The sequence below is a fragment of the Cucumis melo genome, chromosome 7 (assembly GCF_025177605.1).
Source record: "Cucumis melo cultivar AY chromosome 7, USDA_Cmelo_AY_1.0, whole genome shotgun sequence".
Taxonomy (NCBI): domain Eukaryota; kingdom Viridiplantae; phylum Streptophyta; class Magnoliopsida; order Cucurbitales; family Cucurbitaceae; genus Cucumis; species Cucumis melo.
The window spans coordinates 26,858,210-26,885,450 of record NC_066863.1 but is presented as its reverse complement, the minus strand read 5'-3'; the positions used below and the strand labels follow the sequence as shown (position 1 = coordinate 26,885,450).

The 27,241-nt window shown below is 33.5% G+C and overlaps 3 protein-coding genes across 5 annotated transcripts; all 3 read right to left on the bottom strand.

The window, feature by feature from the left end:
• Positions 1-394: 394 nt before the first annotated feature.
• LOC103494488 (F-box protein At5g07670-like) lies at positions 395-3,805 on the bottom strand. Its single transcript, XM_008455693.3, has 2 exons — positions 2,439-3,805; positions 395-1,013 (listed from the first exon to the last, which is right to left on the bottom strand). The coding sequence occupies exons 1-2, from the start codon at positions 3,506-3,508 to the stop codon at positions 755-757; spliced, it is 1,329 nt and encodes a 442-aa protein (XP_008453915.2). The 5' UTR covers positions 3,509-3,805; the 3' UTR covers positions 395-754.
• A 520-nt stretch (positions 3,806-4,325) lies between these two features.
• Positions 4,326-7,415, bottom strand: LOC103494490 (F-box protein At5g51380-like). Its single transcript, XM_008455695.3, has 2 exons — positions 5,871-7,415; positions 4,326-5,018 (listed from the first exon to the last, which is right to left on the bottom strand). Exons 1-2 carry the CDS (start codon positions 7,127-7,129, stop codon positions 4,697-4,699), a joined length of 1,581 nt encoding a protein of 526 aa, XP_008453917.1. The 5' UTR covers positions 7,130-7,415; the 3' UTR covers positions 4,326-4,696.
• A 2,740-nt stretch (positions 7,416-10,155) lies between these two features.
• LOC103494485 (structural maintenance of chromosomes protein 6B-like) lies at positions 10,156-25,501 on the bottom strand. Of its 3 annotated transcripts, none has more exons than XR_007822251.1 (29): positions 25,007-25,383; positions 24,608-24,713; positions 23,992-24,125; positions 23,023-23,078; positions 21,593-21,679; positions 21,205-21,525; positions 20,869-20,988; positions 20,271-20,405; positions 19,678-19,754; positions 19,520-19,595; positions 18,623-18,697; positions 18,327-18,431; positions 17,706-17,875; positions 17,510-17,612; positions 17,271-17,383; positions 16,110-16,314; positions 15,020-15,151; positions 14,717-14,831; positions 14,524-14,609; positions 14,341-14,436; positions 14,095-14,231; positions 13,911-14,013; positions 12,239-12,318; positions 12,049-12,127; positions 11,847-11,904; positions 11,626-11,723; positions 11,380-11,474; positions 11,102-11,209; positions 10,156-10,391 (listed from the first exon to the last, which is right to left on the bottom strand). XR_007822251.1 is itself a non-coding variant. In XM_051087295.1 (29 exons), exons 2-29 carry the CDS (start codon positions 25,143-25,145, stop codon positions 11,152-11,154), a joined length of 3,159 nt encoding a protein of 1,052 aa, XP_050943252.1. In that variant the 5' UTR covers positions 25,146-25,277; positions 25,416-25,501; the 3' UTR covers positions 10,156-11,151. The 3 variants fall into 3 exon arrangements, 1 of the variants encoding a protein (XP_050943252.1); XR_007822252.1 differs by having other exon boundaries at positions 10,156-10,356; XM_051087295.1 differs by adding an exon at positions 25,416-25,501 and having other exon boundaries at positions 10,156-11,209; positions 25,007-25,277.
• Positions 25,502-27,241: the final 1,740 nt, after the last annotated feature.

Sequence of the window (27,241 nt, the reverse complement as noted above, 5' to 3'; positions counted from 1 at the left end):
AATGAACTTTAACCTTCTATTCTAAAGGCAGGTTTAATCCTCATCTATACAATTATTCTACTAAAGAACTGAGACATCAAGTTATCAATAACTTCTTGTCAAGTTCTCAACGTTCGAACCATCCTTCGATAATTTACCAAAAAACTTGGAATGAAGTAAATAGAGAGATTCTCTCAAATGTCCAACCACTTAGTCTCATAGTAACTATGTACGGATACATGGTTACTTTGAAGTTATTAGATAGCATTTCATAATTCTAAACTCAGGTAAGAAGATGTACCCAGACCACCTAGAATAAGCAAACTTCTTTAGCTACACTTTGCAATTGATGACCAACTTCCAAGAATTCAAACAGAATATCAAACGTTATCTAACAACAATGTAGGCCAAGGTCTATGTTCCAAGGATCAATCCATTGCATTTGTGCATTTCCCTACTAGAAGAACAATTCTTTACAATTCAAATAATCCCCAGTACAATAATTGGCATATAACATTGCTAAATCATTTAATAATGTAGCTAAACTTTACTATGCTCTTGGAAAGTCAAAGTTCTAGCAATTACGTGAACTGGGGGTCAGGTTAGTTTCTAAGTGATACTGGAAACTAAAATGTACTTTCTTTTATTGAAGATCTAATCTAACCACCTATCTTCATTATATAAACCACTATGCTATGTATGTTTGAGCTAACAATTGACAGTTGCAACATGGACATTCTAAGCACACCATGTAGCAAGTCCAATCTCATGTTTGCTAGAAAAACCTCCCACCTTTCTTTCCCATACAAGTCCCGATCAGACTCGACGAGAGAAGTGATTTGGTATCTGGCCTCCATTTCAAATTCTTAAGAACTGAGAAGACTTCAGAAAGAGCAGGAGAGATGCAGCTATCTTTTATATTCTTACACGATATGACTTCGAGGCTTTGAAGCTCCTTCCACTGGAGAACTACAGATTCCAATCCTTCAGTCGTTAACAACGAACATCCTTCAAGCAAAAGTAACTTCACCCTCCTGTTTAAAGAGAAAGAAAACATAAATCAGGTATCTAATTAGATAGCTTTGATCAAAATGTTTGATTTCAATTGAAGTACCAGAGTCATCATTCATCAGGATATATTTACTTCAAGAAATTTTTAGCAGATTCTTGGCATGTTCAGCTTTAAGAGCTGTAAATGTGGTCTGGTGGGACAAAAGTGACTTTTCCAGTTTAATAAAAGAGAAGCCACTTGAGTGGCCAACCAAAACTAGGTCCACTCCGTTATAATGTCCTCCTTGTGAGCATTGGTCACTAGGCCTTTTTCTAACCGTGATCTAGGTTTAACTATTTTGTTGGGTTTATTTATTAAGAAACAACAGCTTTCATTGTGAAAGAAGGAAAGAATACAAGGGCATACATAAAAAAGTAAAAACAACTGCTTTTTGTTGAGTTGGAATCTGTTTTTTTAGTTTTCTAGAGTTTCCCTTTTATTTTGTTGGAATAGTTTTTTTATGTCTCTACATTTTTTCATTTCTATAGATGAAAGCCCGATTTCTTACCCAAAAATAATAATAATCATCATCACCATCACCATCGATGTTGACCATTTTCAGAAAACAAATATTTCAATTCCGCAAGATATAAATTCTACACTTGTGCTGTAACACTCTACCATGTTCATTTGGTGTTGAAATTGTCAGAAATTATGGCTAGCCAAAGTCCAAAAGGTTAAGAGGCTAACCAAATTTAGAACCCAGACTATATTTCCATGAAAATTTTCCGTTCTACTTCCTGATTACATTTTGGTTGCCGCTAAAACAAACGAAAAATAATATCATTCTCTTCTTATGGACCCAGGAGTTCAAAACTCGACAGAAAATACACCATGATAAATAAATGACAAAAACAAGTAGCCATATATTGGAGTTAGATAGTCACGTAACAACACCCATCCAACAACAAAAATTATTGCTCATTCTAATTCATGAAATCAGATTTGATCACTTTTAGAACCATCTATCTGTAAGAGGTTCCTATGTCCCCTCAAAGCATATCAATTATTGGCCTCTCAAATGATTTTGTGCCCTGTTTATTTAGAAATGCACTGAAAATGGCCTAGATGGGATATGAAATTAAACTTCAATCAAAGAAATACCCAATAAAATGATAACAAGAAAGCATATCAAAAACAGTGACAAAATAAACAGAGCAACAACTAAGCAACCTCTTCCTAGCATGCATCATACACCAATAATAAATAGTTGTACAACTTATAGAACAGATCTTGTTCAAGTAATGTCGCTATACCGATAACAAAATTGATGACTCGGGTTCTTATTAGCCCTTCATATGAATTGTACGATGAATGTCATCCCACAATACAACATCTACTATTTACTTCAATTGGTCAACAGTATTTACAATTAAACTAAATGCTCAAAGACATAAAGATCCCTTACCAGCAGTTATTTGCAAAGCTGAACATGTCATCATCCAATCCCCAGCAGTCCCGGATCAAAATCTCCCTTGCAGCCCCACAAGTCATAAATAAAGCCCTTACACTTACTTTATCTCGCAATTGAGAATTTTGCAAATGCAGCCGCTCAAGAGCAGGACAGGAGCTCAAATACTCATCCGGACCAGGATTTGCATCAATCCTCTGACACGACATGATCTTCAAAGTCTTCAAATTCTCGCAATATGGAAGCCCAGCCAGCCAGCCATCATCCATCCTATGATCACAAAGTGTCAATTCCTCCAACATTTGACAACACTGCCCAATGGCTTTAATCCCATCAAAACTCCCTTCACACCCACTAAGCTCAAGCTTCACTAATCTTCTACAGCCTCGAGCTACAATAGTCAGCCCAATATCTGTCACCAAAGAGGTAAAGAACCCATCAACACTCCCAACTAACTTCAGTATTTGAAGATTCTCAAACGCAGCAATTCCTTGAAGAATGCAGTCACTGCACTTATGCAGTTCAAGTTCTTGCAAAAGCTCACATTCCTTAGCCACATTCAACAACCCCAATTCACTACCACCAACAAGCCCCAATTTGCGCAAGTTTGGACAACCAGTGGCTAAAACCTTCAACCCTCTATCAATCAACACACTTTCCAATACAACATTGTCACCAACATTCGAACAGAGCAAAAACCAAGGATCAATATGCATCGAAAGAACACCATGACTCAACAAAATACTCGAATTCCTAGAAGAAACCCAACACCCAGATACCAAATCCACTTGATTAAGATTAGGAAACCTCAAAACCAACCTACCCGAGAGAAGAAATTCAAAATCCGTAACCCTAAGAGACCGTACAAGACGACCCTGCAAGTAAAGCCAACGCTTGCAAACAAGAAAGTTGGAGTTTCTTTGAGAATCAGGCAATTTGGAGAAAACACGAAGAAGAAGCTCGTCTGAAAGCAACAAAGTGAAGTCAATCAAATTAGAAATTGGGGATTTGGGTTTAGAGTCAGGGGAAGAAATGGGAGAATCACTGGACAAAGAATGGAGTCGCATTGAGACAATGACATGCTCAAAGAAGTCCCCTGTTTCTTGAGAACCCTTCAAACCTCACAAACAACAAAGCTACTTCTTCTTCTTCTTCAAGCTAGGGTTTGGCTATGGCAAAGGATTATAGAAAGGAGAAGAGGATAAAGAAGCAAGAACTTGGTTTCTCAGCCTCAAAATGACGGTGGAACAGAACAAGCAGTAATTTTCATAATAAAGAAACAAATTTTTTTGCTTATTCAAATTGGAACTGGATTGTGACATTTTTGAAAATAGAAATTTTAGGGATTATATTATTAACCAAAAAGATAAAGATTGATTTTTGATGCCTTTCTTTAGGTGGAAGGGGAAGAAATTAGGGCTAGAAGTTTAGAACTAGAAGTGGGTTTAGGTTTCCTTTTTTCTTTTATTAAAAATATTTATAAAAAAACCTAACTTTTATTTGGTTAAAAATGAATTAGTTAAAATCTATTGGTATGATCATAAATGAATGTACCATATTTGTTATCAAAACTGATCAAATCTACTTGAATGAGTTGTTTCAGTTGATTTTTCTTTCTTTTTCTCAAATTTTAGTTCTAAACTAGAAGATATGAATTAACATTTATAGTTTGATATTTCTAAGTGAGAAATGGTTTTTTTAGTTCATGAATAAGTTTGGAAGTTTTGTATATTGTAAGGAAAATTTTAAAACAATATATGACATCACCTTTTATAATTTATGGAAATCAGGAGAATAAAGAATCTTGCTAAATTTGAGAAAGTATTGTTTTATATTTGTTTATGTAAACATATATATTGTAACGCCAATTTGAACATACCTCAATAGATAATAATAAACATTTCGATAGGATAATAATATTGAAGATTCAGAAACTGCAGTAACCTACAGCTATGCGAGTAATTTCTATTAAGCTTAACTTAATAAATGAAGGAAATGATGATATTTCCTTTACAATGTGTCCACTTAAACTAAGAATAGCAAATTACTAAACCAAACTAAATTGTTAAAATTCTAATTTACACTATTTCCATGGAGTAGATAACTTGGCGATTTCATCTTTCCCTCGGTGCAAAACACAAAGATGAAACCCAGTTATGTGTTGTCAGCATCTCAACATTAAATTAACAATCTTGACAATGACAAAGACGATTAAAGTACGACGATATCTTCGGTGCAATTCATTTCGAGGGTTTTCATGTCTGTCGTGTGCTTGTGTGGTCGTGAACACCAGGTAAAACTTTCATGTCCCATGTCTTTTTGAAAAATCTACCACCCTTCTTTCCCATGTGAGTGCCAATGAGGCTTGAAGAGAGCAAAGATTTGGTATCTGGTCTCCATTTCAAATCCTTGAATATCGAAAACAGGGAAGAGAGTGCAGGAGAAATGCTGCTCTCTTTTATGTTCTTACACGATACAACTCGAAGACTTTGAAGCTCGTTCCATTGAAGAATTACAGACTCCAAACCTTGTGTTGTTAGCAGTGAACATCCTTCGAGAGAAAGGAATTTCACTCTCCTGTAAGAAAAGTAACTACAAATTAAAGATGGATTGAAACATGATGAACAGTTAATTAATTTCTTCAAGTTCAAGGGGAATTTACATATTGTCAGCCAAAGCTGGATTTCCAATCTGCAAAGAACAATAATGATTCTCTATGTTTATTAGTTATTCGAACTTTTAACTCAAATACCAAACTTTGGCCCCCTTGATCTATTCCAATGGATCCCTAAGAACAAGGACAAACCTAGAACCTAACCAAGGAAAAGTTATTCAAAAGAAGTATTGAAGGTGCATTCAATAATTTGTTTTTTAGTACAATAGAGGTAGGGGGATTCCAAACATTTTAGTTGCTAACATATATGTATGCTAGTTGGGCTATACTCATTTTGGCAATCTAGTAATTTGTATGTTTCCAATAACAATATTATATAAATTCAAGAGAATCTTCTCTCAACATCTGATGATGAAAAACTGTAAGCCACATAGTGACGCCTTTACCGATTAATTTCTACTCACAAAGACAGTAAGAGGTTCAATTCAGGAAACTAGACCAGAAAAAATTCAACATGATTCTACTACTAAAAGGATTAAATAGTTGGCCATGGACAATTTAATTTTCACATCCCAATCACAGACAACATGTTTAGGCAAACATAAATTTCTTGTGTCTCAACTTTTTTTTCCTTTTTATTTATTGTGAACAAAGATGCATTACAGCTTCCCATTCACTTGTGAACCCATTTGAACAGAGAACTTAATTAAAAGCCACAGAATCTTTGGAATAGTTAAGAAAGTCATGATAGAATAAATAGTTCCTTATCCCCAAAAGTAAAAAGTTAGGATAGAATAAAAGGAGAAATTATTTACCAGAAGTGACTTGCAAAGCTAAATATGCCATCAACCAATCCCCAGCAGTCACTGATGAAGATCTCCCTCGCAGCTCCACAAGTAACAAACAATGCTTTAGCACTCTTTCTATCTCGTAGTTGACAATTGTGCAAATGCAACCGCTCAAGAGCAGGACAGGGACTCAAATATTCGTCAGGTCCGGGATTCGGATCAATCTTCCTACATGACATGATTCTCAAAGTCTTTAAATTCTCACAATAAGAAAGCGCAGCCAACCATCCATCATCCATCCTATGATCACAGATTGTCAATTCCTCTAACATTTGACAGCATTGTCCAATAGCCTTAATCCCATCAAAACTTCCCTCACAACCATTAAGCTCAAGCTTCACCAATCTTTTACAACCTTGAGCTAAAATAGTCAAACCAATATCAGTAACCACGGAGCTATAAAGACCATCAACATTTCCAATTAACTTCAGTATTTGCAAATTCTCACAAGCTGCAATTCCTCTCAACAGATTATCATTACACTTGTGCAATTCAAGTTCTTGCAAAGTTTCACATTCCTCAGCCACACTCAACAATCCCAACTCACTCCCACCAATAAATGCTAATTTGCGCAAATTTGGACACCCACTAGCCAATGTCTTCAACCCTTTATCAATCACCATATTGTCAAGTATATTTTCCTCACCAACACCCGGAACAGGCAAAAACCAAGAATCAACATGCATCGAAAGAATCCTATTACTCAACAATATGCCAGAATTTCTAGAAGACATCAACGACCCAGATACCAAATCCACACGGTTAAGATTAGGAAACCTCAAAATCAACCTACCCGATAAGAGAAAATTCAAATCCATGACTCTGAGCGACCGTACAAGTCGACCCTGTAGATTCAGCCACCGCTTGCAAACGAGAAAGTTGGAGTTTCGCTGAGAATCCGGTAACTTCGAGAGGATCCTGAGAAGAAGCTCATCGGAAAGAAGCAAAGTACGGTCGATTTTGCAGAAATTAGCAAGAAGGGGTTTGGTTTTGGAGTTAGGGGTAGGGATATGAGAGTCTTTAGAAAAGGATTGAAGTTGCATTGCAACAATAACATTTTCAAGCGTGTTGGTATTCTTCAGCCACACATCAGACCAACGCGGTGTTCTCTTCTTCTTCACCGGTGAGTTAGGGTTTGTTTGAGGACTTGGAACAGAGGAAATCGAGCTTCGTCGTCTTTCACCTTCAAGTAACACCGATTGTTGTCGGTGATTTGCAAACCCCATGATGGTATTACTCTCTTCTTTTGTCTCTGTCTTCTTCAGGATTTAGTCGTGTTGTACCGCATGGATTCACCAATCAAAGCTTGAAATCTGACGAACTGGGGTTGCTCAAATTCATCAGATATTGTAATTACAACATAGAATTTTTTGGGTTGTTTTGCTTTGAACTTTCTTCTTCTTCACTCTAATTTGAATCGCTCGTCTCTTTCACTAAGCTTTTTTGATTGCTTCTGTAGCCAACGGGCAAAGGGAAATTGTAGGGTCCTCCAATTCCAAATTTGAACATTTTTCTTTATACTAAAGTTTGGTTCTTTTTGTTCGTATTTCCCATTTTTGTATATTTTTTGCCATGTATGTAATTTCTATTAAATTTACTTCCAATATAGCTTTGCTAAGTTGGATTGGATGTATTATTTGTTTTGGTATGTATACACATGTATCTTTTTGGTAAAAATGGAAATCGCATCTAGTCGACATTCATTTAAATGGAATATTATTGGTGTATCGGAATTCAACCAATTATAATCGATTTAGCAAATATTCAAACCGATCTCGATCACGAAAAAGTATAAAGTCTTTGAATTTTTTTAAAAATGTTGTCAGTTTGGCGTTTTTCTCATATCAACACCGATCAAAACCTTCCTTTATCTCCAATCGACCACCTTCAATTCGAAAGGCTCGATTTTTTGGTCCATCATATTCATCACTAGTCTAGAATCAAGATCGAAAATACGTTGAATTTGTTTTTAGATGACTTGATCAATCCTTCCTTTGTGAACAAGATTTTAGAGTTGGTCCCTTCAAGATTTTAGTAATATTCATTCCTTCCTTTAATAATAATAAGATGATGTTGGCATATAAAATATTTTCTTGGGAAACTTTAGTCTCTATGATAAATGCTTTGATTTCAAATATACTGAAGAGGTAGGCATCATGTGAGAGATTATTACTCTTTTTTTATTACTACTTTTGTATGTAATCTTTCATTTTTATCTTTTCAAAAATATCATAAATAGATTATGTGATTTTTTTTAATTTTTTTTTTTTACAAATGTAAGAGAAACAAAACTTATAAATTTAAAAAAAAAATATATATATATCCTTTGAAATAGCTTCAAACACCCGACTGAAACGTTAATAACATTCGTTGTCACCATGTGATTAGTTAGATTGTGTACAATTATATTCTAACTTCTTGAAAATTTATGAGTTCAAATTTCGTTGGCAAGTGACTGAAAGTTATTGTTAAAATTGGTCGTAAACGAAAACCTACTTCAAAAGTTTATCATAATTCAATTAGAAGAACAACTGCTTCAATATAAATTCCAGTAATCCATATAATATTTAAACATATATACTGCCAACATAGGTTTATACCATTTGAGCTTTAGCTATATCAGATTAAATTATGCAACAAGGTCTAATGAGTCATATTACCATAGAATAGGAAGTCATGCATGAAGACTGAATCATGTAAGCTACTTAATTTATGAACTAAATCTCCCAAAAACACACACATACACACCATTTCTAGGCAAGATTGAGGCTCAATTTTTCAAAAAATAAAAAATTAAAATTTTATTATTTATTACATTGACACTTTATTACTTTTATGTTTCAGTTTAATTTTGTTACTGCAATCTAACGAAAATATAATTGATGTCAAATTCATTAACATGCGAAAAATTTGAGAAAAGATCTCAATATGTTAGTCAAAATTTAATATCATGTTTTAAAGTCATTTTTTCAACTTTAAAATATGATAATCTAACTTGGAATTAGAATGTTGTGAAAGTAAGAATGAAAAGGAAAGGATAGACTTACAAATAAATTAATAAATATTTTATAAGAATGAAAAGGAAAGGATAGACTTATAAATATTTTATTAATACTTAAAACCAAAGTTCGAATCTAAATTTAATTTATTTATATATATATATATATATATATATATATATATATATTTTGTAACGTAAGTATAGAGATATTCAATGTACATAATTTTGTCTCACATTTATATTTCAATTGAGTTATAGTCGTGATAGCTATATAGTTGGATATAAGGAAAGATATGTTTAAGTTTTGATAGTGTAATATGGGAGTAATGTGATACATTACCGTTGAGGAGTCGTTAAATCCAAATATTATTTTTCAACCAATTGGGACCCAATTTTTTAATCATTGAAAGTGAAAAGGAAGAGGACTACAAAATAAATTTCCTATTTTTCATCAACAAAATTATTATAGTTGAAAAGTGATCCAATATCAAATAATCAATTGATTTATATTTGTAGATATTAAATGAGTAAATAATTTTTAAATATTTTATAATATATATATATATATATATATATATATTTCAAAATTAAATCTTTCTAAAGTAAGACATAAACAACTTTATCATAAAATAAAGTCAACGTTAGTCAAGCTAGACCCTCACAAATATATAGTTTGAAGTTCAAATACTATTTTTGGTATTACGTTGTTATGGTATAAGAACATTTTATTCCTATACTTTTAACTTTAATTGATTTTGGTTGTTAAATTTTAAAAAATGATCCTTTTATCCTTTAGAAATAAGTAAAAATGAAAATCAAATGACAAAAAATGATCACATTTAAAAGTACAAGAACTAAAAAGAATATTTTAAAAGTACAAGTACCAAATTGAACCAAGTTGAAAAATGTATAAATGATAATGAATATGAATGAAAATTCTACGAACCAATACTTCATATATATTTTTCTTTAAAAGCTCCTATTAAGTACAACTTAAAGTGAGGAAACTTGAATATGAGACCTCTTATCCTAAAAAAACATCCAGATGTAAGATGAGTTGAGCTTATATTGACAATACTCATATATTTTAAAAGCTACAACAGTATATTTTTCTAAAAACACAAATATATTTTATACGATTAATGATTTTTCTAAAAACATAATCGTCAACGATTATTTTAATAGTTACAGCAATCTCAAACAAAAGTATATTAAAAAAATTTCATCAAATCAGAGAGATACATGATAGGATAGGAGTCATGAAATGATCCGTACTTATTATCCCCCAAAAAATACTGTATATATATACATAATAATACACACACATATGTATATAAACTTTATAAATAAATACACATATCTGACAATGAACTGAAGAGTCAAATGGACAATAATACCTTAGCATTCAAATGGAAAAGGGAGCTGAATCAAAGTTCAATCTTTCACCTTCATCTGACACATTAAAACAAATAACTAAGCAGAAGAACCTGCACAAGTTTGTATGCACCTATTTATACACCATACCAAAAAATAATTTATCACCCATTCCTATAAGAAATGTATTTTGAAATTCTACGTATTTTTACTTCTAATTTCCTTCCCTATTACTTGCATCATACTGGCATTCATCTCTCTTCTTTCCCTTTTGCTTTTCTCCTCTTCTCATGCCATACTTACCCATTTTCAGAACCTAAGAATTATCTCACTCGGGGAGATATTATTTCTTTTGTGGCTAAACTACAAGTTTAGTCTCAACTTGCGTATTTGTGTCTAATAGGTTCTTATAAGAAAAATTGTGAAGAAAATGAATTATAGCGTTTTAAAGTTCAAAGACTAATTTGACAAAAATATGAAAGTTTAGGAACTAAACTTTGATATAACCCTTTTTTTTTTCTTTCCTCAGAAAAACAGTAAAAGAAACAAAAACAAATAGAAACATTCAGCTCAAAGAGTTCCCCGGAACAGCCACTTCTATTCAACCCATGCCGAGTAGAGTACTCTCATACATTAAACATATAGAAAAGAACATTTCTTTGAATTTCAGCTTTTGATTTTCCTTCTCTACTTTCTCATAGATATAACTGTTAATTCTACTATTCATGGTTTGAACATGGAGAATATACATAAAACATTGGCAAATTGTCCAGAAGGGTGAATAAGTTGAAAATATATTGAAACAAAAGGATGGGAATCATACAGAGATCGTTGAACAGCATTGAGCTCTCACAAACAAATGCAGCAGGAACATCATGATCGAGGAGCTGCCATTTGTTGCTTCTTGATTCTTTCTCCTTGTTTTACCATCCTGTAGTTAAAACCCCAAACGTAAAGTGTCTCAATACTTCATCAGAAAAATGAACTTGTGCATAGTTTAAAGAGAAGTGAGAAATTTGTGCTTACACAGTTAAATTGTTAAAGATCATATCATTCACTATACCAAGTGAATCTCAAAAGATTTAGTATCTATGTAATTACCCGATGTCATGAGGCGTGATAAAAATCCATTGGGAGCCTTGTGCCAATGCAAAATCCACAAGAGTGTCTAAGCTAATTTTCCGACTTACTGCATCCTGTAAACGTATTGGGAAGCTCGTGAAAAGACTTTATTCATTTTATGTTTCAGATAGAAATTTTAGACTATTTTATGTGGCTATCCATATCAGAAATAGAACTAAAAATTAAAATCTATAAACGAATGACAAGAATGGAATAGTAGCTCACCATAAACACATCAAACTCATCCATTGCTCGAAATGGGGCTTCTGTCATCTCGTGTAATGCCAAAGCAAAGCATAGAGTCGAAAATGATCGTTCTCCGCCTAATATCATTAAGTTCCATTATTTCAAAACTATCATCTTTTAGTGAATAAGCTATATAATACATAGATCAATAGACATTTAATATATAATAACTTAAATGCCGTAAGTTAGGAAGAAGAAACCTGAAAGTCCACGGGTATCACGAACAGAACTGCTGGATGCATCCTGGGGCATCTTCACCTGTCGAGTATTTAAGGGATGCATAATATTCAATTACATAAATCAACATGAGCTTTCTAGATTGGGAACCTTAAAGTATATTTACTTAAAATGTTGGTGGAAAAGATGTCTTTTCATTCCATGAAATCCATTAAGTGGGCTTACCTCAACTGAGAGGGTCTTTTCCTCATAATTAACTTTTATATGTCCGCTGATCCCTTTTTTTCTTAAATGGCCATTAAATCTGAACAAATGTATCATAGTCAAGTAAGATATAACAAACTTTAACTAATATAATCAATTGTTGAAGAAAATAAACTGAAACAATCTTTAAGAGTGCAAAAGCAATTCATACTGCCAAGTCAATTGGCGCTTCAAAAGACTAGCATTCCTTTCAAACTTGTTCCGCCGTAGCTGAAGAGCTTTCTGGCAAGCCTATAATTTAATTCAAGAGTAGGTTACAAGTAAGAATGCTTTTCTCGAGACTAATGATTAAAAGTAAGAATGCTTTCTTGGAGACTATAGAATGCATCAATAGGGTTACAGGTTCATACTGTCTTAAACAGAATAAAATGCAATTTGGAAGTCCACTATCAAATATTAACAGCTAATGCAACTAGTTTCATTTTCTAACATCATTTAAATTCAAACAATAAAGATTTCTGGAAAAGTTGGCATTAAACTGCAACAAGATTTGTGCTAGCTGTCAACCTACTATAAGCCCCATTTCATCCGTTAGCTAAGAAAGGTGATTAAACTCAAAACGCAATTTTTATAGTGGTCTTAAGGATCCTCTTCATAATGGAAGCGAAGTTTATGATTAAATATCCCACCAAACGCAATGTAATCAGTGACAGAAAAACTTCAAATATAATTCCCTTCTTTTGGCAAGTTTGGTGCTTTTTTCCTCGTATATATAAAGGTCTAGTTTCATCTGATCCTGTAGTTCCTCTCTTTCTTTTTCATCCTTTGAAGAAGAAAATTGAAATTTCATGGTTTGATTTAATTAGAAGCATTTTGTGGTATACTTGGTCAGAAAGGAATCACAGATTTTCCTTTTGTAGAAATTGAAAGGGATTTCTTTGCTCTTGGGGGCAAAGTTTAAAACGCTGTAGATACAAACTCCATCAAACATATTCTACTTTGATGCCAATAGAACATTCTCAAAGACATTGCCAGCCTCCTGTGAACCAAAAAGAAAACCAAGGAGAGAATCCTCACACTCACAACAAAACAGTGTCATCAGAACTCGATCCTCAACAAGCTGATTGCAACAATATCAACATTTTAGGCAGCTACTAAGCCACTAAGAAAAGGTGGGCATCTAGATGCAAAATGCCAGACTTTTAATGTTTGTGCATTTCATTTTAAACGCAACATCTTAGTGCTCTTTATCCAAAAGCTTTCAGGATTACTCTTTGCAGGGGATTTTGCTGATCTGGCCAGCCTTCATCCTCCCTCCAATTTGATGTCTTGGACAGCATGTTCGATGGATAGCCTTTTTTATTCTACCAGATTTTAGCCTAAGTGAGGATTGTTTTTCTAATATCTTTCTTTGTAATTGTTGTGTTCTGCATGGTCCGAATGGTTTGATTTGTTTTGTATTGGCTTATATTAGCCTAGAGGAAGGACAATTTTTATTTCTTTATTCGCTTTTATGGACATAATGAGGATGTTATGGAGGTGTCAACCTAGTTGAGATCATTGAGTGCATCTACTGATCCATCTCTCTTTCGCTCATTGTATAACTCTTTTGTACTATGAGTTTTCGTCTCTATTTAATTATTAATACTTGTTTCCTCTTCAAAAAAAAAAATGTTCATGCATTTCATTCTTAGTTTTGAAACGAATCGACAGTCAGGAAAAAATTGCAATGCTCCTAGAACCACATGATTTATGGAATAACACAAAATATAAATATGTCTGTGCATGAGAACATAAACAAGATGCCAAAAAATAAACTATAAATCTCAGGTAGATAGAACGCCCATGAAAATCATAGGAGAGACAAACATCAACTAACTCACATCCAACTTCTCTCTAAAACTTTTATAAGTCAGTTGTTTTCTTATAATTGTGCGCTCCTTTTTCTCATACATCATCCTCAGGTCTTCCAAAGATTCAGAACATCTGGGATGGACTAAAAGGTTAGTATATCTTAACCATTATTGAGACTTGGCATATTCAAAGTAAACAAGTTAATGTCAAAACCTTCTGGTCTCGTTATTAAGTCTCTGATTTAGCCTTGTTAATTGTGCACTGAGTTGTTCAGGTGTGCTCCCATCCCAATCACCTAAAGCCTCAATTTCACTCTCAGGACATATTATTGAAGCCTTATTGTAACTCTCCTGCAATTGCAATGTCATCATGCCATTGAAATGAACAAAAAGTTGAGCATTCTGTGCAGTAACTAACAGACAGTATTCATGCTTAGTGCACAATCATAATTAGAATTACCTTACGATGACGCTCAAGCTCCTGATGTTGTCTCTCTGCCTCTTTAATATCAAAAAGGACCTTATTAGTCATAATACTTTCATAATGATCCTTCTCCTGTGACATTTTTATATTCATATACATAAATTAACTAATAACGAGCAGCAAAATTTTCAATGAACTTTCCATAGAGGCAGGAATAACCTTTTCTGCAGAATGCAATTTTCTTTCAAGCTCCAACATATCTCTCTCAGCTTCTTCAAATGCATCAATTTCTCCTTTTGCTGACTCTACAATTTTTTTATTTTTTTTTTTGGGTGGGAAAAGAAGGGGATTGATCACTTAATACTGTGGAGAATTATGAAGAATCTGAAAGTCAAAAACACTGCCTACATACCACACAGATTTTCAAATGATACTTTAAGATCTTTTGCCTTTGCCTCCGCTTCTTTCATCCTAACTTTAAACTTTTCGAGAAGCATCTTATTCTCTTGTATCTCCTCTTCAATTTTCTGGTGAACATTCACAAGAATACAATGATATTAAAAAAACTGTGCAATTAAGATTATTATTTTCTTCTTCTTGCATCTCCTTGTGAATTATGAAATTAAGAAAATAACATTCACATACTGACAGGTCTGATGGTAAATTTGTTTGCACATATATTACATAAAACACAAATGTTACAAGTAGATCTTACAGAAATTTCTTGGTGTAGCTCATCCACATTTGATGAAGGTACTGAACTAGTTTCAGCAACTTGTGACTTTCGTAAATCTTGCAGCTCCAAATTTTTGGACATTAAAGACCGTTCTGCACTCCGACACCTCCTCTTTGGAAATACAAAAATAATAACAAAGAATCAGATGATGGCATGATAAAAACTCTTTTGCAGAAAAAATTCGGAAACACAATCGCATCTCTTGGTTGAATGTGTTTTTGCTACGAAACTTTGTTCATCACTCTTGGCTGGACCACGTTCATACCAAAGGACCTACACCAGGTACTGCTTTATACACTCAGTGGCCACATCGCCCCTTAAGGATGAGAAAAAGACTTGGGGAAAATTTTATTCGTGCTTCTTGCTGGACCCTTTGGCAAGAAAGAAACCAGAGGATTTCCAATATAAGGTACAGTTAATTCATTGAATATTTGTTTATTGCTTTTTGTGGGTGCAAAGATAAGCCCTCTTTTGGTCATTTCAGTGTCATATTTAGTCTCCAATTGGAAATGTTGTTGTTGCTGCCTCTTCGCTCTGGCATTTTCCCTAGTTTATCATTATTAAAAAGAAAAAAGGAAAAATCTTCAAACCACAACCCCAAATAAAAGAAAAGGTTCGCTCACAGTATTGATAATTTGTAATTCAAGATACCAGTTCTCGAGAAAGGATATGCACCACTCTCATCTGCCTCCAAAGAAAACCTTCCATCAACTTAGCAGTGTAATGAGACTTTAGAACTTTTAACTGTCTTCTAGTCTACTGTAGTGTTGGCAATGATTTTGCCTTGCAGTTGCACCTTATTTTTATCAATAAGTCAACCTAAGCTAACCTTTAACAGTTAAATCATTTCCAGTAATTGAGAATTTCAAGAATTGGATTCTGGACACATAGAATCAAGCAACAATACACGCAATCCATGAGGTAGAAAGTGATTGCACTTCGGCTACTCCATCTCAAAAGCAAAACAGAGTGAACTTCACACCCAACCAAACAGGATAAGTGGATAACCAAGGACCAAACTATACAAAACAATGATTGCAAAACACGTGTTAATGGCAAACTAGAATACCTTCGCATTATTTAGGTTGTCTTCAAGATCCCGGAGTTGTTCTTCTGAAGCTCTCTTCCTCTTCCTACATTGTTCAGCTTCTTGCTTTACATTCAATGCATCTTTTTCAAGACTTTTAATTTGGTCGTCAAAGGAGCTACAAAGTCTGCCACTTCTGGGTTTTCTAACTGGAGGAAGAATTGTCTGAACAGAACCACGTGAAAACCTATAAAGAAATTATGATAATTTCTTTCTGGTCAATAATTACCAAATGAAAAATAGAAACACATTTCATAATAATCAAAAGTATTGATACGTAACCCATTAGCTTTAGATTTAGGTAAATGGATGATTTAACAAAGTGCCAGAGTAGAAGAGTCCTGAGTTTGAATCCTTCAAAAGTCATTTCCTCCCCCAATTAACATTGAGTTCCACTTGGACCCTCAACAAATTTTCAAGCTCACAATTGAGAGAAAGTGTTGCAATATTGATATAAATTCAATTTACCATAATTCATCAATTAAAGCTTTTGGATTAACCGGTCATTTAACACAGAGCTTTACATTGGGCTTGGGCTATGTGATGGGAAGGAAACAAAAAAATCCTCAAAGATCAAATTGAGGATTTGGGACTCTATTATATACCATTTCATCAATCAATAAAACAGCTTCTTATAGAAGTATAAAATAAAAATTAAAAATTAAAAATTGAGGATATTGAACCACAATTATATTTTTACTTATTGTTTGTGAAAAATGTGAAATTATTTAATTCAGCATTTGGCTTGCCTCGTCCTATTCTAGATGGACTAATTTTCTGCCCCTATATCAGAAGTTTGGAGCACAGTAAACAAGCTCTTGAATTTTGGATACAAGCAAGAATAGATGATGGAATCTTTCCCTACAGCCCCCTGGTTAAGTAAAACTGAGATATAACTATCAGCTTGAGTGCACAAAGTTCTTGAAATGCACATCCATTAATTTATGGTAAGAACATATGCAAACTGTGAGTGAACTTCGAACTCTTTGTCTTATGAAATGATTGTGATATATTTAATCACTATCTAAACTCTAGAAATTCATAATTTTGTATACGAAACACACATCCATTCTCAAGCGTTCCAGAGTGAACATGATATAAGCAGGGGTAAAAAATATATTTGGATTCAATATTTCTGCTTACATTTTGTATCCATCTAATGTAAAGACCTCCTTGAGATTTGAGATCCGTTGGTCAAATGCAACTGATTTACCCACATTATAATCTTTAACAAGTACTTGCCTCTCAGCATCACCCTAGGATGTAAGAGTCATGGTTACAGAAGAGAACGAGTAATAATTTGTCAATTATCAACAACATGGGGGAAAGGAGGTAGCCTAATCAAATAAGCAAAAGAAAAAAATATAGAAGGTGAGAATTACCTTATCTATCAAAACATTGACGACAGTATGGTTTTCAGAATGAATGACAGAAAGGGTTGTAGGATGCTTTGTTTGAGGAAGCATATGAGCTGGAATATTTAACCTACAAGAAGTAAAAGCACGGAAAAGGATAAACTTGATGGCCAAACCAAAGATCATTGAAAAGCAAGGAAGAAGAAGAATCCCATCCACCTACACTGGTCTTGAAAAGTCATAGATGACAATTGGGAGTTGCCTATAATTAGCTTCATTTGCACATCTTCTCAAAAGAAGAGAATCTTGGTGATCAGTCACGATGAAAGCATTGAGCAACCTCCCAATGGCAATTTCAACAGCAGGAGCCCACATGTCACCATTGACCAAATTCTGTAGAAAATAATTAGCTCATCAATAAACAGTACTAAGCTGCTGCCACCGGAAAGAACAATCTCCCGGAGACAAAAGAACCTCGGTAGCATACCAAATCTGAAACACGTTGATTATCAAAGAAGCCAATCCATATGATAATGACTGTAAGAAATATGCATCAAATTGCATCTTTCCGGATAAACCCCAACTTCTTCAGACAATAAAACTTTTGCGATGATATTGCAAAGTTCTTAATGGCTCGCTCCAACTTCATCAATAATCCCACCTCTTTGGTTTGCAGTTTCCGTCCCAGTTGTCACAAGGCAAATAAAAAACCCTTCCAGCATATCATCTAGATATCTAGATGAACTTTTCCTCCAAACATTTCTTTTTTTAATAATATAACCTAGGTGATGGCGTACAAAAACAAAAGATACCAATAATTTAATATCTGATTTCTGCTACTAACCAGATGGGAACCAATTGGACCAATGGGAGGTTTCTTGAACCTTTGATGGTGCCTCTCAATTGCACGTAATAATTGAATGACTTTGTCACCTCCAAAAGCTGTGACCTGTCCAAAACATAAGTTATGCCTTTATCATCATTGGAGGCAATAGGTTAAAGTAACAGAACGTCTGCTGCTTATACATGCAAGTATGAAAGTTACATAAGCGAATAAAGATACGAGCATTCACATGCTAAGACTGAAAACCATCCCTAGTTCGATGGGTATCTAAAACCATAACCCCCTTTTTTTTGCACCTTGTTGGTTTGATGCTGCTTGAGCTCTTGAATTGAGTGAGAAAATTCATAGGCTTTTTTCTCGTAACTTGCAATCTGCAAAACCACCATCATTTAAAAGTACATATTAAACAATTGTATAAGAAAAAACCATGCAACATAGCCTAATATGTTCTGACACAGAAAGCATAGGGACAGCAGAACCATGGAAATATCCTTCACTTCTTAGCATTTTAAGAGAGAAGGTCAAGTCCAAAAGCAACAAGATGATAACACATATACTTACACTTGGAAACAAGATGCCAAGGTAAATAACAAAGAAAATTAAAACCAAAGATACAATATGTCTAACAACATAACAATTTGAGTAAGAAGATCAAGAGCTATGAGTAAATAGGATAACTCGTGAGTCATGTGAATATTTCACAAGGCTAATACATAAAACTTCCGTTATAATTGGCATGGACCTTGTAAAGCACCAATTTTCCATCCCAAGTTCATTAGAGAAAAAAAAATGAATATTTGGGACAGCAAAAACCAAGTTGATGTTGATCACACCCATTTGTTAAAGTCACCCCATTTTCAACCAGACTCTCAACTTCTAGGAAACATTAATATCATTGATCGCATTATGTGTACCAAGAAATAGCTTCAGTTTGACCTATCACTTATCAACATTTGCAAGTAATTAAGATGATAAAATTTATAAATTAATTAAAAATTTTAAAAGAGAAAAGTTCCTCGTTCATGCATGCAGAAAGGTGATGACCTCTCATTATGTGAAGAGTCGCACAGTATCAATAATAAGTACTACAAGAAAAGCACAAGACAACCAAAGAGAGGACTCTTTTTCCATTCTTCAATGACACAACTTTTCACAAAATCCAGTGGGTTGCCATGCAAGGATCCTCATGTTACCTCTTCGGCAATCTTTTTTATTTCATTTCTCCCACTGTACAGACTTTCCATCAAGGCATTCTCCTCATCTTTCAACCTGTTGATTAAATAAGATACTATGCAGTCCTTTCTTTAAACAAATAAAAAATAAGGAATTATGAAGAAAATGAATAAATAACCTCATTACTGTTGACTTAGCAGCTTCAGTCTCCAATTCGAGTTCCTTCAACTTTTCCTCAATTTCAGATTCTTCAGCCTACAGATAATTACTAATCATAGAGATATTGAAAAGGAGAGAAATAAAAGTTCAATGAGAAAATGTACATTATCAACATCACATAACATCAAGAGACGTGCTGAAATCTCAAAAGATTATTTGTTGTAAATATTATCAGTAGAACTTTGACCACATCAAACAACTTTTTTAAGTAACTGCAAACAAGAAACCTAATGCCAAGTGAACAACATGGACGCATCATTTATGGATCCCACATGCAAGATCTGTAATGGCTTGAAGATATAATAAAGGTAAAAGCATAATGTTGGAAGGTAACAAGTGCACTGACCATATGTATATTAGTACGTAGACTTGCATGCATGCACGCAAACATAGCTAAGGTATGAAAAATGAGAAATATAATTGGGAAGTAACTAAATGTGCAACTACCCATACAAATTGTTACAGTAACGTACACAAATAAATAAATCAATATATCACATTCAAAATCAAGACAGCCTAGCCATTTCTACAAAATCCAAGAGTAAGGAAAACCTGGGTATTTCTTATGTGCTGCTCATGAATATCTTGAACTTGTTGCTCAAGCAGCCTAACACGCTTTGCCATCTTTTGGATGTAGTTTATTTTACGACCATGCTCCTCTTCAAGTCCGAGCTTCTCTCTTGTTGCCTAAAAATTTTGTTTGCATTAGAATATTTACAAGAAAACATGAAGGGGTAGAGATTACTCAAGTTCTTGTAAGATATATGCATTTACAAAATAGAAATAATTAAATAAAAATAAAACTGAGAATAGCTCAATGGTCTACGCATCAATTCCTTCCCTTGAGGTTGGAAGGTCAAATCTAAAACCCATATTTCTTGTAATTGAGAAAAAAGAAAAAAATGGAAGAAAACTATTAGTTACTACACAGCAGCAAAGAATAACTATTATAATACTCGTCCATCCAACAGATATCACAGCATCATTCGTTTGTCTAATGTCATAGGCTTACAAATTATAGATTCTGTGAAATGTATTTTCAGAAATAAAATATGGTTTACTAGGGATTTCATCACAAATTGTTCAATGAAGTATGTTTCGTTGACAAATTGATCGACTGAGGAAAGTGTTGGAATCTAACTCATATTACCAAGGTAAGAGTTTCCTGCAGTTCATCCTTCATTCTTCTCACTTCTGAAGTTCTCTCCATCATGCTTGCGATTTGAGTTTTTTTCTCAATATAGCGTTCCCTTAATTTTTCCGCCAGACCCTACAGCACCATTCAAAAGTTGAACACAAGACATAAGATTAAGTCCCTGATATGAAAGAAAATGATAAGATAGAGCCCAATGGATACTCTACAGCTGCGAAGAGGAGAGATAACACAGGTTGACATGGTATATCAGAAAACTTCCCAATATTAAGTTCAACATGAGAAAAGTGGAAAGAGTGATGCATACCATAACCAACATTGTTCATTACTCACCAGCTGATGATCAATTTTTGCTCGACAAATAGGAATGCGATCTTGGAGCTTTCCTATTTTTGCACTTTGCTCCTGAAGCTGCTTGTCTACATCATATACCCATGACCAAGCAAGCTTTTTCTTTAATTGTTGAACTTGTTGAGAGATTTCTTCTACCTGCTCCATGTTTTTAATTTTTCCTCGCAGCTCATTCAGTTCCTTCTCTACAGGTCGTATGGTGGACTCCAAGTCATCAACAAGTGCATTGGCAGATCTCAAATGATCAAAAATATTTTTCAGCAGATCGTCCACTTGCTGAAGAAGAGTTGCCTTGAAAAAGAACTGAACAATAGGGTGTCACTAGAGAACCATACCACCATCAGATTGTGAAGAAAACAGTTTGTATTACCTTGAATTTGTCTTTGTCGTTTCCAGAATGCAGGAATTCTCTACTTTTGTCCTGACTCATTATTACACATGGATTCTCAACATCTATCTACAAAAGATGAAGCATATTGGGTTGTTAACTTCTGAAGATGAAAGATGATGACATTTCATATCCCCTACCCTATGTGCTCTCCCCTATGTATTCCAGGGTGACAAGGATATGATTTTTTATTAAAATAACTGCTTTCATTAAGAAAAATTGAAATAATACAATGGCATAAAAAAAATAAACTAGGCCCACAGGAAAAACCCATTAAAGAAAAAGTTTCCAACTAAATACGATATTACCTAGGGAATAATTACAAAAAGTCTTCAAAACCCAAGTCCATAGAGGAACAAACTCCACGAAGGACCAAACCTTAGTAGGGTCCCTCCCCACACCAAAAAACACTTAGTTCATATCCCTCCAAAAAAAACAACATTTCTCTTTGAAAGGCTGATGGAGGAGGAGCTCCCCAATCATCAAAAGTACGTTCCTTTGATGAGTAAGCATAAAATCAAACTCCTGAAAGAAACCATTCCACATGAAATTCGCAAACTAACATTCCCAAGGAAGGTGATTCAAGTTTTCCTCCATCATTGAACAAAGAATATAACAAAAAGGACCCAATAACAAAGGCATCTTTCTCAAAAGTCTATCCATCGAGTATGCACTTGCCACGTAAAATACTTGATTTTCTTTGGAATCTTAATCCTACATAAACATCAAATACCTACTCAGCAATAGGAAAGGGATCTAATAAAATTCTGAAAGACTTACAAGAGAAACCCTCCAAACGGGTAGGACTCTAAACACAAATATCCCTTCTCACAAGCCTAAAGTCAAAACCCTCAATCAAGGAAAAAAATGAGATGTTACCTCTGTTGTTTCTCTATTGGACAATGCCCGACAGAAACCAAAGAAGAAAGAGACAGAATTCCTCTACAAAACCAAAAAAGTCTGCCATGCAATAATTTTTCAAGAAGGAAAAATGAAATAATCAAGGAAACACAAACGAGAGGGGCTATCCCCCTATGATCTTACCAGAAATATGTTTCTACGAATATGAAAGAAATATAGTTAACATGATCCCTTAAATTTTGCAAAACCAACTCCATTTAGGAAGTAATACAGTAACAAAACTCAAAAGAATTCTTTAGCTCATTTAAGAGTTCAGGACACCCCAAAAAGTTAATACAACTTAAAAAGGTGCAGTCAGCACAAATTTTTAAAGCATCATGAATGATTTATTGAATGCAAACTTACATTTAGTAATCAAAACTGGTGACAGGTGAAGAATAAACATTTACATACTTTACCCTTGCTACTCCATCTCAAAAAATAATACAAATAAAAAGAGAACCTCATGTAGAAAAGTAAACAGATTACAATATACCAAAGCAGCAACTCACGTTAAAATGCTCTACTAGCTCTCGTAGTTCATCCCTCCGACTGGCAACCTTTTTTCCTGTAAGATATCATATATGTACAGAAATAAATAATAGCTTTTAACCTCATGAAATTATACATACTGCATTTTCTACTCTGTAGTCCATCCAACTCAAAATATGATTCACAAGTACGTAATTCAAAAATGCAGTACTATTCACATTACTGGACAACGAGTCATAGGACAATATCTGAGAAGACCAGTGCAAAAGCACAACGGAATCATAGTAGTATACTGAAAAGAAAAACTGAAAAACATCGGCTAGGACTCAGGTGAGGTGAATTTGAGAAACAGGACTCAGGTGAGAATTGTGTGACAGATATTGCAGAATGTAGATGTTTTCATTTCTAACCACAAAAAAATTCGTTGAGATTCAGAAATGGAAGCAACCACCTCTCCATACATGTGCACATCCTAAGCTGAAATAATTTCTTGTCAAAACAAATATACAAATATTACTAATATACAGCATGCCTATGATGAGGTCCATTGGTCTAATGGAAAAATTGATACATAAGATGTTATCTCCTGATTTTAATTTTCTTCCATACACACACACATAAATGCAGATTTCAATTTACCATTGGATCACATGGGGCACATCCTAAGCTGAAATAATTTCTTGCATGCCAAGCATGAGGTAAGTATAACTCATTTACCTCCCCTCGTACAAACAACCTCAATTTTCAACACAAACTTACAAATATGACTAATATACTCTGAAATAATAGACTCGTTTACAGCCTATAATATTTTTGACAAAAATGTATTTGCATAGAATGATAGAAGCATTCCACATATTCTAACCTTATTTGGTAAATTGATAAGTAGAATATGGAGGCAAAAGGTTGAACTTACTAGTGGAAACAATTAACCTATTTTTGACTAACAGAATATGAATGGAATACAAGATTTGAAAAATGTTTCTAACCTTGAGAATCCTTCAAAACAATGGCACTAGTGGATTCAGAAATCCTTCTTTCAATGATTATAACATCTCCATATATTCCATGCTTGAAAGCATCCTCCCCATTATTTTGCAATACAACATGGATGACAGCATGACTGTTAAGATCCAAAACCGTATGTGAATTGAAAACTCAAACGGATAGTATACATGCTGTACAACTTGTGAGAACTTCTAGGCGAACGCAGTGTAGTTAAAACCTATTTCAAAATATTTGTATAACCTAGTCAGCAAAAATGTGTGTGCATGCGCGCACTTATAAACAAAATGATTGCAAAATAAAATGGGAAATTGAAAAGTGATTGGGTTGAGATAGTAAACGGACTTGACTTCATGATTGAGTTCAAAACCTAGGTGGCCACTATCTAATATACAATCTTAGAGTGCCTACCAACTAAGTATTCGGGTTGGAAATTATACTGTCAGAGTTGCACACAAGCTAGTTAAATTGCTTGTACTTGTGTGTGTGAGTGTGATATATAAACAAACAAATGATCGAGCTAGGCCTCGATAGCTCAAGACAATAAAAATCTTGCAGATGCATTAACCATACAATAGAAAGGAACACAGCTGAACAAACCTGCAACCAGTTTTAATAAAATCCTTCAACGTAGCTGCCCTTTGGGTTCCTTTAGCTCGACAGCCAAATGCAACACACAAAGCAGTCAAAATAGCACTCTTACCACCTACAAACACCAAATTGCCGGACATTAAAATCCCGATACAAACCATAACAAAATTGGGGGAAAAAAATAAAGTTTCCTCCTTTAAAACGAAAAAAAGCAACAATGAATAATCCAAATGATGGGGTTTTGTTAAATCTTCATTCCTAGCAGATGAACGCCTCCAGTAACAAAATCCTTCAACACCCCATTCATTCACATCATATCAAACAAAACCCACAAAGCAAAATGCGCAGAAACAAATTTAAAAAAAGAAAAAAAAAAAAAAAAAGGTCAAGCAACTCTAGTCTACTTACTTCCGTTCTGCCCAGTAATGAAATTGAGCCACTCGCCAAATTCAATATACAGGTTGCTGTGACACATGAAGTTCTCTAAACGGATACTTTTGACGATACCTGCTCCACTGCGATGAGGAAGAGCTCGGGAATCAGCCATGGTGAGGCTTGTGAAGTGGGTAAGGAGGAATATGCGTAATGGTGAAGAAGAATGAAACTTTTTTGTATTGAGAAGGAAGAAAAGCTTTGTGGCGGGAAGAAGAAACTCTTTGTCTTTCTCTTCTTCCGTTCTCTGTGAGAAAGATTGCAATTATAAGTTGCGCGGGGACTCGTTGAAATTTCATATTAATTAATTAACTAATTATATTTACTTGAATGCTTTAAAAATATAATAATCTCCAAATCAATCAAAAAGGTTCAAAGTTTCAACCTTCGATTATTCGAAAGCTTTGAAGGCGTTCTCATTTTTTCAGGTCTCTCATTCTCTCTCTCTCTAAACTGAAGGATGAATGTTCTATCTGGAGAGTTTACGGGCTTTAGGTGGGTTAACGCCAAATTAGCTTATGGGGCCAACAATTGATATTGGTCTTGGGCCAAATCTGAGCATGTGCCCTATTCTACTTGGCCCATATTCTCACCACCGTCTTTTGGACCCAAACAACTTTAATTAACTACGATCCATTACCATTGTATGAATATTAATTAATTACATATATAGTAAAGTATATTAGTGATAGACTAGCGATCGCTGATAGATTTTTGATTTATCAGTAATAGACTAATATTTGTAATATAATTTATCGGTGGTAAACTTTTATCATTTATAGACATCGATAGATTTTGCTGTATTTACAATTTTCTTAAAATATTACAATATACTTAATTATTTTGAATATAACTTTTATACTTGTAATTATTTCTTTTAATTTTAGGTTTAATTGGACCATTAGTTGAATTTAATAAGTGTACCATTGTAATCAAATGAACATAAAATGAGACATGTAACATTTTTTAACTTATTATATATTTATCATTTTTAATTGGTCATAAATTTAATAATAATATAAATAAAAAAAAAACATGGTTGAAAGTTTAAATCAATGCAACACCATAAAAAAGTTTAAAAAATTTAACTAATATTTTCTTTTAAAATAATAACTATGAAAAAGAAAAAACATTTCAAATTTTACGATAAAAGGCGATGAGTTAGAAAATAATTGCACAAAGCATCGGATTCTATATTTATATTCGCAATGTTGAAGGAATTGAACTACCATAATATAAGCATATGATAAATAAGATAAAATACATTGTTTAAACGTGAGTGAAATAATATAGCTTGGATTAAAATGTAAAATAAATGGGTATGATATACTCTCACCATCAATTTAAGAATCACATTCTCGTTTTTATTTTTCTTTGAAACTTCACTGATCACGTTTTTTATTTACAAGACTGATCACTTTCTCATTTTTAACGCCATAAATTGATATTTCTTTTGGATTTTTTTTTTTGTTGTTTTGTTTTGTTTTTGTTGTTTATATATCATGTACTAAAGAATCGTCTACCATATTTTTGTTGATTATTTTTAAATTTTTATCATTCGTACTTACATTGTTATATTATTAAAAGCAATAAAAGTAAAAACGAGAAAGCATAGATGTTAAGTTTGTTAACTCATTTTTTTTATTGTTATTAATATTAACATTACAATAACTTTTATTTGTTTATATAATTAAATATTCTATTTAAGTATAATATCTTTATCTCATACGACATACACAAATTGATTTGTAGTTTTATAGTGCTAACTTTATATTATGTTTTTTTTTATACATTAGACTTTAAAAAGGAGTGGATGACCACACATCTCAAAATCCATATACAAACAACACACGACAACAACAAAAAGATAATAATAATAATAAATAGAAACTAAAATCGAACAATTACTACTGATTTTGGTTTCCTAAATTGTTTAACAAACAATATGAAAGTAATTTTAATAGATTTGTCAGAATCTAATTAGTAATTACTAAGTACACAAGGCTTAGAGTTTTTACTTACGTCGTCTTTAAATGACACAAGACAAGTAGATCGATCATAGGCTAAAAGTATAATAGTGTAGGTTTATATTTCGATTTTTAATAATTTATTTAAGTTTAATTTCCATTTCACCGTACTTTGTTTTGACTTTAGTGAATAAACGATATATGAGTTATTGTTATCTATATTTTTTTAGTATAATGTGATAAA